The 12,732-nt window shown below is 46.8% G+C and overlaps 1 protein-coding gene across 1 annotated transcript in view; it reads left to right on the forward strand.

Moving 5' to 3' along the window:
- The first annotated feature begins 10,583 nt into the window (after positions 1-10,583).
- The window catches only part of Pgm2a (phosphoglucomutase 2), a 65,254-nt gene continuing 63,105 nt past the window's right edge, over positions 10,584-12,732 (forward strand). The window contains exon 1 of the mRNA XM_075688876.1: positions 10,584-10,864. Coding sequence (XP_075544991.1) covers positions 10,820-10,864 — 45 coding nt within the window. The 5' untranslated portion in view covers positions 10,584-10,819. The remainder of the gene's footprint in view (positions 10,865-12,732) is intronic.

The raw sequence follows: 12,732 nt of genomic DNA on the forward strand, positions 1-12,732 counted from the left end.
GCTTGTCTAAAGTCCCGTGGTTTTTTTAGTGTTTATACACGATCGCGAACATAAGTGCCACGTTTCAAAGCGCGCACATGCAGTGCTGCGAGGTATAGTCATGGAAGTTGCTTATCATACACATCCTGAGATGGCCAGAGGTATTATATGTGCAATATTCATACTATGGTTCGACGACTTTGCGATTGTGGCTCGACCGAGAATCGGTATACGTGCTCCATTCTAGTGTTGACATAAAGATATTAGGCAGTTTTAGCATCGCCTTGTGGTAAACACGATAACTGCAACCGTACGTCGAACGTCACTAGGCAAGCCTATACTCCATTTCATACCTCAGGTGCAACGCTGTGGAAGCTACGCACGAAGTCCGGTCACCAAAATTTATTACTGCGCGTTTCCGTCTATGCCTCGCAGCGTGCCAGCGGCGTTTGCTCGCGCGAGCATGCACGTGAAGCTGCCGCGACAGGCTGCAATTAAAAAATGCCGAAAAGAAAATTGATTTAAAAGAACGTGTTAGCAGCCGTATAAGTACACGGATTGTTTCTATGGGAAAATTCTTTTTTTTTTCATTCAGAACTGAGCTTATATATGGAAAATTTTCTCAAAAATCGGGTCAAGAAACACCGAACTTTTTCTAAGTGCGAACGCAGCCACTGCAAGAAGTATCTCAAGCCTCAACAGCGTTGCACCTGATGTGTGAAACGGAGTATAGCAACGCTAGCAACAACGTGTTTCCGCATTTGTCGTAAGGCTATCCGGCTATCACGGAAGTGGTCCGAGCACAGCACAGTTGATTTCGTCGGCACGAACTTATCTCTCCTCACCGCACGGACCCACTGCGCTGCAAGCTTCTTGTCCTTCAGGAACCTGTGAAACACCACATCGTCTCGCCCGCCTGTGTTCGCGCTGCCGAATGCTGCACAGAACGAGGGCATGTTGGGCGCCCTTGGCTGTAGGCACTCACGCAGCACAGAATGAAATAACAGTTTACGAAAATCGCAAAAGAAAACAAACGTGAGCGGCGGCGGCGGCGGCAGATCTCTCGTAGCGTCGTTCAGTAAAGCGCAGGACGGAAAGAGGCATGCCAGCACATGCCAGCACGCCGGTCCGGCAGCTCGGTCACCGCGAATGACGTCACTCTCGCCGGTTCTCTCCTCTGGCAACTACCTCTACCGGCGCTCTGGGATGATTTAGAAAGCGATTTCCCGCCCTTATATTAACGAAACGAAGAAAAAAAATTCGGAACCGTAAATTATTAGGTCTGTTCTTACCAATCCCAGCAATTCATGGAAATTGAAAACCGTTTCAGCTTCCCTTTAAGCACCCGTTACTGCGTTGAGCGTCGCGGTGTCTCGCAGTCAGCGTCATCGGCGTAACCGAGCGAATGAGCAGAGAGATAGATGAAAAAGCGAACGCGGAGACCAGCGGGAGACGAAAAGTGAAGAGAACGCGAGGAGGAAAGCGTAGGAGGAGGCTAAAGTGAAATCATGAGGCGGAAAGTGGAGGAGGAAGGTACGGCGAAAGCGTGAGAAGAAAAGCGCAGTGCCGCTCTGCGGTGACGATGGCGGCAGAGTAGCGCGCGTCGTCTGTCACCGATGGCATGTGGTGAGTGCGTCCAACGATACTATTGGAGGCGAGCTCCACCACTCGAAAAGCTGGCAGCACCGTCGGCGTGACGTGGCATGAGGGATCACTTGGACACAGCGGCCGCGTCGTCTGCTTCGGAAGCGCCGAAGCGAGCTGAAATCGAAAGTTTAAAGTCTCACCTGCGCAGCGGTTCTGATTAAGTGGCGAAGCTTTCCCGCCTTGGGTGTCTGCTTGACAACATTTGCAATCACTATAATAGGTAGTGGCTGCCTTTGAAGGCGTGCAGCGTGGTAGGCTACTACTCGGTGCCGCAGTGCCGGACGCACGCAACGGAGCCCGGTGTCAGCCTTATTCACACGTAGGCGTAGGACAAGAAGCTTCGTGAAGCTTGGCTCGTGTAACTTAGAACCGGCAAAGAGCCATCGGCTACAACTCTGGTATGCAGCAAACACAGACGCGAGGAATATTTCTGCTACGGCCCCGGGACTGCGATGTTCGGTGAGTACCGAAAACGCTCACTGAGACGTTCGCCCGCGCTCGTTGCCCGGCTAATGTCACGACGGTTTGGTCTATGAACTTGCTGATGCTAGACACTGGCAAGTTCACTGGAATGGAAAGGGAGTGGTAGGAAGCACATTAAACAAAGGCATGGCATATGGTCATGTTTGCGCTATGAATTAATGCACTGGATTACGAAAAAGAAGCAGCGCGAGATCGCCCACTGAGTTTAGAACTTCAGAAATAATGTTGAAACGTCCAAGAATGCAGAAGCAAAAAAATATTGAATCGTCTCGATGGCACGTCACAGTCACCGTAGGCGTCGAAGTCCCTCGTTAAAACGAAATTGTGCTTGAACAGCTCTGATAACGTCCACGCAACAATGCTAGCTTTTGGACTGTCAAATGCTCACATGCTGCGGCCTAAAGCTCACAGCACGGTGCGAAAACGCTCTCAGTGAAAGCGAAAAATTGTGCGCGGATATGCATGCAGACGCACAGTTGGTTGCCGCAAACCCGTGCGATCACTGCATGCATTGAGGCTTCCATCTGTTATGCGCCAGTTGGTTATACAGACCACCCACTATAAGAACATATTTCACATAGTTTGCGCTCAGCGATTGCGGACCTTTCACCCAAGAAGCCGGTTCGGGAGACTCCATCGCGGCGACCGCGCGCAGTGGCTTTCACTGTACGTATTCAGTAAAGAGATAGCGTCTGTAAACGATTTTGTGCTTTTAGTCTGCCCAAGGTTATTGTTTCGACAGTAATAAAGTTCCCTCGTTTTGAGAGAACTTACAGAAATTTATAGGAGGGCTGCCGCGCGGTGTTTTTATTAAGCGCCGTAAGCCAAACTTATGAGGAGCGCGCCGCAGGATCCCTCATACTACGCAAGGGAGGCGCTTCCAACAGATAGCGACTCCGTAAGTCCTCGCCCCCAATATATGAAAACAAAGCACTGCATTAGCGGACGTCTGTTTGCGGCGGCTGCTGTGAATCGCGCCTACGCGTCACCCACGTGCTTGCCTCTCGCGATCTGCCGATTAGCGATGCAGTCGCGCTACACTCTAAAGAAATTCGCGCTTATGTAAGCGTGCGTTTTCAGTTTTTTTTACACGCTTAATCTAAGCCTGTTATTTCTCCATGCTTGTCGATCACGCCTGCTAGGAGTGATCAGCAACCCATCTTCACGCTTAAAAGACGTGTTAAGGACCCCTGCTTCTACGCTTATTATGCTGTGACCAATCTACACGCTTAGAGATGGTTCCCAAGGGGGCAAATAGGATGGAGTGAGGAGCGTGCCCCATTCCCTCCTTCCCTTGCCCCTTCTCTGCATGCGTTAGAGGCACCGAAGAAGCACCTGCCCTGGTCGACTTGGGTGCTTGGGTCACTTCTTTGGAACGAACTTTGCTCACCAAGCTCTTCGCAGTCCTCTTCTTTAACTTCTTCTTCGATGGCGCAGACTGTGACGAACCAAGGCGCTATGACAGTGGCAGCATGCCGGCGAAGTAGACGCTGAGTATACTGCAGAGAGATTGCGCAAGACGCTCCCACCCGTGACGCTGAAACTAATCCGCTAAGAAGGGGCTTGGCAAAGCCCTGGCACATTTAAAGACTCCAAAGAACGTAAAACGTAAACAAGCCCGTCGGTATATCTCCTTGCGCAAAAGGACGAATTCCCTCTCAACCGCGCTCTGCAGAGCCACGCGTTCGAAGATAGCAAGCTTCGAGTCAGGACAGAATTTACCGCATTAAAATCATCATGCTATTGCACTCTACCTCCGATTGTTGCTCCAAAATACCTGAACAAATTCTTTTTCACTGGCATCTTTCTGTAAGAAAGACGAATATTCTAGGCAGCGAAAAAAGTATTACACACGTGTCTGTTCCTCGGGTAAATCTTTTAGTGATAATATTCATTCCCATAAAATATGATACAATGAAGCATTGATGCTTGAAAACAAAACTTAGAGTGTTTTCAGATCGCTCAGAAAGCGTAAGTCTTTATCTGAGTTTATTTTAAATGCGCAACGCGTCTTTTAATCTTTTAATCTTTTAATCTTGTTTGCGCCCACGATATTTCTTTGCTTCTTCTTGGCTTTAAGTTGGTTGCTCAAAAATTGGCCATATGCCGCCGGATATGTTACATATTACGTACCATAAAGGCAGACGCACATCACTAGTGCCTTTTCTAGGGATTTGTCATCCCTGATCTCAATGTTTTCCTGCTCGCAGCTGCAGATGAGCAGCCTTGTTTTCCCCCAGACAATGCACGGTCTTATAAGGTCACTTTGCACGATCTGAAAGAAAAAAAAAACAAAAATGTCTTAATATCAAAATTATGATACTATAGAGGTGAAAACGTTTTTTTTAGACTAAATGTGGTAACGAAGACCGCTTACCTTTTCACTGCTTTAACAGTGACTGCACTTCTTCTGACATTTATCCTACTGACTGCTCTTAAAATGTTGCAGTTTGGAAGTTTTTAGAAGTAGGCGACAAGGGAAATGCGGTCACATCACCTCAGTAATGAGAGCATGAATTGTAAGCCTGGGTCGCAAGCACGCTTCTAAAGCGACCTATGAAGGCTCAGAAAATTTCAGTATTTTCGATAAGATCAGAAGGAACTTTTTCAATTTTTGTTCATTTTCACCAATCCTACATCCAAACTTTTATTCGTTTTCAAATGTGACCTGAAAAACAAAAGAACAATGTGAAAACGCATTTAGGTGAAACACATAGCTGTAGCTGATTTTATTCCATCATGCTCTTCATAAAAATAAAGTTTAAAAATTCGAACACCCAACTGGCAACGCTTTCGATAAAACTTTTAAAACCTAAGAAAAAATAAGCTAGAAAAACGTAGTTACGCTGAATTCCCAAACCAATGTAGATGGAAATTTTGACAAGAATGGCATAGATGGGTTTGAAGCTGGAAATCAAGAGCTGCAACGGGCAGAGTATATTCATGTTTACTGAACACAGACACGCTTGTGTGCTTTCAGTTTGCCCAAGATTATTATTTAGACAGTACGAAACTTCTCTCGTTTCGAAAGTACTTATAGAAATGTCCGGGAGAGCTCGCGCGTGGTGTTTTCAGTGAGCGCTGACAGCAAAACCTATGAGGAGCGCCGCGTGATCCCTCATACTACGCCAGCGAGGCGCTTCCGATATTGGCGGCGAGGAGTTACGGAGTCGCCATCTATCGGAAGCGCCTCGCTGGCGTAGTATGAGGGATCATGCGGCGCGCTTCTCATAGGTTTTGCTGTCAGCGCTCACTGAAAACACCACGCGCGAGCTCTCCCGGACATTTCTATAAGTACTTTCGAAACGAGAGAAGTTTCGTACTGTCTAAATAATAATCTTGGGCAAACTGAAAGCACACAATCGTTTACCGACGCTATCTCCTTACCGAATACGTACAGTGAACGCCACTGCGCGCGGTCGCCGCGATGGAGTCTCCCTAACCGGCTTCTTGCGTGAAAGGTAGGTAAACGCTGAGAGCAAACTATGTGAAATATGTTCTTATAGTGTTTGTATAACTAAATGGAGCGTAATAGAACGAAGCCTCAATGCAGCGATCGCGCAGATTCGCAGCGACCGACTGCGCGTCTGCATGCTTGTCCGCGCACTGTTTCGCTTTCTCCGCGCGCGCGTTTTCGCACCGTGCCATGAACTTTAGGCCGCAGAATATGAGCATTTGACAGCATACAAGCAACCATTGTTGCGTGGGCGCTATCAGAGCTGTTCAAAAATAATTTCATTGTAGAGACTTCGACGCCTACGGGGACTGTGATGTCCCGTTGAGACGATTCAATCTTTTTTTTTTCTTCTAAATTCTTTGACCTTTCAATATTATTTCTCGAGTTGCGTCGCACTGTATGTTTATCCGTGTTCTCAGCGTGCAATTTCCCGCTGCTCCTTTTTTGTAATCCAGTGCATTAATTCATAACACAAACATGACCATATGCCATGCTTTTTTTAAATGTGCTTCTTACCGCTGCCTTTCCACTCCACTGAACTTGCGAGTATCTATAGCATCGACAAGTTCGTGGGCCAAACCTTCATGACATTAGTCGGGCAGCGGACTCGGGCGAACGTCTCAGTGCGCGTTTTCAGAACATCGCAGACCGGGCGCCGTAGCAGAAATCTTCCTCGCGCTGTGCTTGCTGCATACCCGAGTTGTAGCCGATGACTGTTTGCCGGTTTTATGTTTCACGAGCCAAGCTTCACGCAGCTTCTTGTCCTGCGGCTACGTGTGAATAAGGCTGACACCGGCCTCCGTTACGTGCGCCCGGGCCTGCGGCACCGAGCAGTCGCCTACCTTGTTGCGCGCCCTCAAAGGCAGCCACTACCTATTGTAGTGCTTTGAAGCGTTGTAAAGGAGACACTCGAAGCGGGAAAATTTCGCCACTAAGTGAGAACCGCAGCGTACGAGGGAATTTAAACTCGTTTTCAGCTCTCTTCGGCGCGCCCGAAGCATCCGACGCGGCCGTTATGACCACGTGATCCCTCCTAGCACGTCACGCCGACGGTGGCGCCAGATTTTCCAGTGGCGGAGCTCGAGGCCAATGTGGCGACTCCGTAACTCCTCGCCGCCAATACTTACACACCTTCGCTGTATTTCATGAAAGAGCTGCTCGATTATATACACCTGCGAAGTGATTTATTTATTTATTTATTTATTTATTTATTTATAATATTTTTTTTTTGCAGTGCTCTAATAGCAATATTTTAGACACAAACAGCAAGGGGAAGACAAAGGTTTACAATCTGAATCAATACAAAAAGTGCAGGAGAACCCATCTCCGTATGACTGTCGACGGTAATGCGATAAGCATTCGAACAGTGTAGCAACACACCGCATCACCGAAGTCACGTTTATTAAGCATCAGTTGTGGCCATTCTGAGACAGCCGTTGTTTCGGCTACATGCGACATGAACTGTCTTCGGTATCGACCCACATTGCCACTTGGTAAGCCAGTTGGCTTACCAAGTTCGCCGTGAGCATGATGGCAAAGACAACGACTGCGTGACGACGACGCAGTGACGCTCTTAGCACGACCTGCCAAGAGCGTCTGGAGGACGTGGAATATTTCGGCTGAACGATCGTGCGAGGGACGCGTCCGTTTGAGATGGTTATCCGTATGTTTGCCGTAGAAGTCCAAATGACACTGTTGTGCGCTTGTGTATTAATATACGCTATAAGGCAACCCAGTGACCCATTTTATTACACTCGCTCTCTCTTTGCAAAGCGCTTACCACCGTTCGCAAAGTCGGCGGTCAAAAAGATCTTAACTCTAGCGAGGGCCAAGCTGGCGTTTCGAGATCAGAAAATTCGTTAGTCCAGCTTGTCTGTAGTTGATATGCAGAGCTGGAACACTTTCATACAGCTTTTACTCTGGTAGATTGAAAATCAAGAAACACGCTTGAAGGAGTCTTTAATTGATTCGGTGACGGCGCAGTTTAGCATACCGTCGAGACTTCCCGTGGGATACCGAGCGATTGATGCGCCGGCTGTACAGTGGGCCCAGGTTTCTTGCATTGATTGGATATAATGTTGATCGACAGATAGACTAAACGGAGTCGTCGCAACCGAAGAGACCATGTGAAAGATACTTTCTTGGTAACATATGCAGCGCTGAGCTATGAGAGATGCGGTAACGGAGGGCTCCGAATTCATGTTGAACCCCTGTGGTTCTTTAACGTGTGCTCAAAGCACGGCAAACCATATGCAGAGTTACGCGTGCCACGTCCACCAGAATGCTGTCAGAACGGCTTGGACTAGAACCCTCCGACGAACTCGTGCCCAGCACGCCACAGCTACTAAGGCACAGCGATGTGTGTGAAAGGTGCTGAACTGCTCTTTCAGGCACTTCCAGGTCACGGTAAAAATTTACTGGTGTGATGAAGTATTTCGAAACCCATCCCTCCGGCTATGGTGCTTATAATAGAGACCTTTAGCCTGTCCGCTATTCCGGCAAACGGGGGCAGTTTGGCCGGATTGCCGAATTTACGGGAGCCTAAACGGGAGCGGCCAGAGCGGTGCAGCCGTCTGGTGACGTAGAGTTCAACCAGACAAACACACAGCTAAAACTGCAGTAACCCACCATATCCTGCTTCGCTGCTGTTGCAAATTTTTGGAAGCAGTGTAATTGCGAACACGATTACGCCGCTGTCGAAATTTTACGCCAATAGCTAAGCAGAATATAGTAATTAACATTGTACTTGTGTGGTTGACCACTGCGCCACCAGCTGGCGCCACCAATCTCACCGTTCACGTTTACGCTCTCGCTAAACCGGCAAACCGCCCGCGCTTGCCGCAATACCGGACGCACTAAAATTCTCTACTATGTCGCGGCGTATGCACAATGTACGCTCTAAAGAAAGTTTACACCCTTTGGGGTGTATATCCGCCCCACAACGATAATCGTCATCTGCCTTGCTTGCGTTTCCTTTCTTGAAAACGCCGCGCCCGCTACTTTCCTGTCGGCAATGCTATATCATGCTGATAACGCGCATGCCGTTCGTTACTGGAAAGTACCGGGCTCGCAGCGTTAGAGAAAGGAAATGCGGACAAGACAGATGACGTTTATCGTTGTGTGGCAAAAGGGTGTAATTTGGCTTAAGAGTGTAAGATCGTACACTCTAAGAAAAGTTTACACCCTGTGAGTCGTATCTTGCCACACAACGATAATCGTCATCTGTGTTGTCCGCATTTCCTGTCTTTAACGCTGCGAGCACGGTACTTCCCAGTAATGGCATGCGTGTTATCCAGCATGTCATAGCATTCCCGACAGGAAAGTAGCGGGCGCGGCGTCTTCAAGAAAGGAAACGCAAGCAAGGCAAATGACGATTATCGTTGTGTGGCAGAGAAACACCCCAAAGGGTGCAAACTCTTTTAGAGCGTACGACTCAAAGGGTGTAATTTTTTTTAGAGTGTAACCGCGCGTACCTGCGAGCTTGAAATATAACGTTTTACATTTGGTGGCGTGCGTGGTTCACCCAGGAAGGAAGAGAACTAGGAGGGAGCGACGGGACAACCTTGAAGCCTAGTCATTAAAAAATGTAACAGAAATACTCGCGGAAATATATGCACGTTTACGCTCTTCGGGGTGTATATCTGCGACACACTCTAAAAAACGTTTGCACCCTTTGGGGTGTATATCTGCCACACAATGATATTCGTCATCTGCCTTGATGCGTTTCCTTTTTTGAAAACGCCGCGCCCGCTACTTTCCTGTCGGAAATGTTATGTCATGCTGATAACGCATGACATAGCATTCCCCAAACAACCCAAATAGTTGTACCATTTGGGCTTTGTATTTGCCACACAACGATAATCGTCATCTGCCTTGATGCGTTTCCTTTCTTTAACGCTGCGAGCCAGGTTCTTTTCGGTAACGAACGGCACGCGCGTTATCAGCATGATAGCATAATCGTCATCTGCCTTGATGCGTTTCCTTTGTTTATCGCTGCGAGCCCGGAACTTTCCAGTAACGAACGGCACGCGCGTTATCAGCACAGAACGGTTTACACCCTCTGGAGTACCTCTTCTGATAACGCGCGTGCCGTTCGTTACTGGAAAGTTCCGGGCTCGCAGCGTTAAAGAAAGGAAACGCATCAAGGCAGATGACGATTATGCTATCATGCTGATAACGCGCGTGCCGTTCGTTACTGAAAAGTACCTGGATCGCAGCGTTAAAGAAAGGAAATGCATCAAGGCAGATGACGATTATCGTTGTGTGGGAGTGTAGAGTGTACAAGAGTATGTTTTGTGGGCACTTGAGCACTTCATGATATTTATCAATATATGGGACGTGACCATGGACCCGTGCTGCCATCTCGCAAGAGGTGAGTAAAGATAGCGAGGCCCGAAGCACGGAGTGCACTGGCAAGCATAATCTCGAAGGCTATGGCCTTTGTCGTGCAGGCGCGGGGCCTACAAAAGCGTAGCCAAATACCTCACTTTTGTACAAATATTTAAAAATATATATACTACACGCTTCGGAAGCAACGCTATGGGCCATAGTGTTGCCATGGCTACACAAATCTAACGTTTATGACTGCCACGTATCACGGATCCGAAGGCCTAGTGGCCTTCGAGATTGCCGCTCAGGAAGTTATATGTGTATGAGCCATGTATTATGACGCTGCTAACATGCAGCACGCACGAAAGCGGAAAAATACACGATTTACAAGAAATCTCTGCTGTGCATTCAGGCACCCCGAAACTCTGCCCGAGGTGCTGAAAAGAAAGAAAAAAGCTTTCGTGCACTATCAATCGTAGAGTTTCTCATTGTAATGTGGTGAGAAACTCTATGCTATCAATGAAGCAATTTATTAAATTTATTCTAGATGTGCACATATATAATCATTGATATCATGATTGATATATTACACGCCATTTTTGGCAGGTATATTTTTTTCCTTTCTGCTTTTTTTTTTGCGCTCTCTGGCGACGTTTTTTATAATTGCTTCACCATCGTCATCATTTCATTTCACAGATGGCGCAGCGGTTTCGAGAGCAATTCGACCCACAATTATGCCATGCTTTATCTGCGCATAACATCTTGGACACCCAATGGTCTCTTCCTGGACGTCGCGCGTATTACGTGATGCCCGTCTCCTATTGAAAACGCTGCCGGTGCTGGAACAGAAGCCGTTCAATAGTGCATCAGAACGCGTCGACGAGTGCGTCATTTAGGAGTGGTTCAACCCCTAGCGATTCAACTATGAATGTGTCGCAGAAAGTTGCCGAGTGGTTAACGTGGGATAAGGTAAGCATGTTTCTTCCTCTGCTGCTCATTAACGCGGTAAGAAATATCCGACCTTGTATGCGCGGCTCCAGTGTTGTTAAAGTGCGAGGCCCCGGAGCGTTTACGCGTTAATCGGTGATATTATGCGTCGCTAGCGTAAGCAGGAAAGATCGCTGTGCTTGCCTTTGGGCAAACACCCTTGTCGATATCTGGCAAAAATGCATATCAAAACCGGTCACTGCACCGCCAGGTGCAGTAATGTGCCTTGTGGTATCGCCATCACCCCCGTTTATCACAGTCATCTATTACTTTCTCTCGTATTGAGCGCGCGTGAATACCTTAGGAAGAAATTCATTGCAGAGCCCGCCATCGCACAACATAACACAAGACTCTCACCCATTCGTTGCCATTCATTCTGCTCTCACTATCTTTTACATGCCAAAGAGAACTTAAATCTCAACTGCCGCGCTTCTTGTGCGCAAATGCTGCACAGTCAAAGTAAAACCGTGCTTCATGGATTGTCGACGTTCAGTCGAGTTCAGTCGACACGTTATATTTAAATTTCAGCACGGCTTCTGAAAAGTTTACAATCGCTAGCCGATGGCGAGTTGTCTCACTTAATTTTGAATCAATCGCGCTGTCTGCTGGTGCTACTAAGAGCCATAAGCAGAGCTACATCTTGCAAACTTGGGGGGGAAAAACCATTGGCAACATTCTTTCATATTTTTAAATTTTTTTAATGTCCTGTACATTGCATATTTGAACCATATATAAACAGTAAAATAATTCTGTATGCCATTTCGTATTGTCATGCTACTGTGCGCAATATGTACCGCCCCTACACTGTATGGATTCACTGTGCTTTAGAGGAAAGAATCTCATTCATTCCTCATTGGAACAAGAGATTAAAAAATGGGAATCTGGCGATTGATCATTCTCGCCTCTTATCTAGTCTTTGATAGCTACGAGTATAGCTTGCACAATGAGAATAGCTTTGCATCACGATGGCATTGATATCAAGGCACTTTTGCTAAAACTTGCTTGAAATGGCTGCAAGAAGCAAACCTCTCCACCGTCATAAAATGTAGCAGTGCTGGTTATACTAGCAGTAATAATTTCACGCTGGCCAAATTTTGACATGTGCTCACTGATTGTTGAACAAAAACATAACTTTGGTGCTGAAACACTGACAAACCAAGTTTTTTTATAGAATTATCTTGCTTAACTCTTTTATGATAGTATAGGTATAACTCTGCTTTTGTTTGGGAACTTTATACTGCTTCCATATTTTCGCTTGAATTTTTCGGCTGGTGCAAGCCTGTGGTAACAAAAACGCCATTATATTCAGCATGATAAAGACTGAGCTACAGGAGCATGCATCCTGTACTACCTTTCTGTTTGTTGTTTAATTGATGCTGTTTAATAATAATAGATAATGAGACAGCACACTAAGCTTCTTATCCTAGTGATATAAGAATTGATTGGTGCATTTAATAATGGAGGCACTATTTCATATTATGCACACCTTCACTTGTGAAAGCAAAATACGCAATAAAAATAGCTTCATACACTGTTCATGGCTTTTGACCTGAAGACTACCAGCAGTTTCATCATATTCGTTTTTCTTCCATATGAATATTAAAAAATGTGAGGCATTATTCTGGTTAACCTCCCTGCCTTCTGCTTTTCTCTTTCCTGCCCTTTAGGGCTAGAAGCAAGTGAGCGTTAGCTTTTCCCCCGTGCTTAGAACTTGCCGCAGCACAAGTGATAAGGCCATCGTACCATGCGATATCTAGTCTGCTCTTGAGTGTCGGGTGCTGGCAGCTTCTTTTCTTAGAGGTCAAGAGGCTGTTCTGAAGGCTCCTTGGAGTTCATAAAACCCCAAAAAA

The sequence above is a fragment of the Dermacentor variabilis genome, chromosome 4 (assembly GCF_050947875.1).
Source record: "Dermacentor variabilis isolate Ectoservices chromosome 4, ASM5094787v1, whole genome shotgun sequence".
NCBI lineage: Eukaryota > Metazoa > Arthropoda > Arachnida > Ixodida > Ixodidae > Dermacentor > Dermacentor variabilis.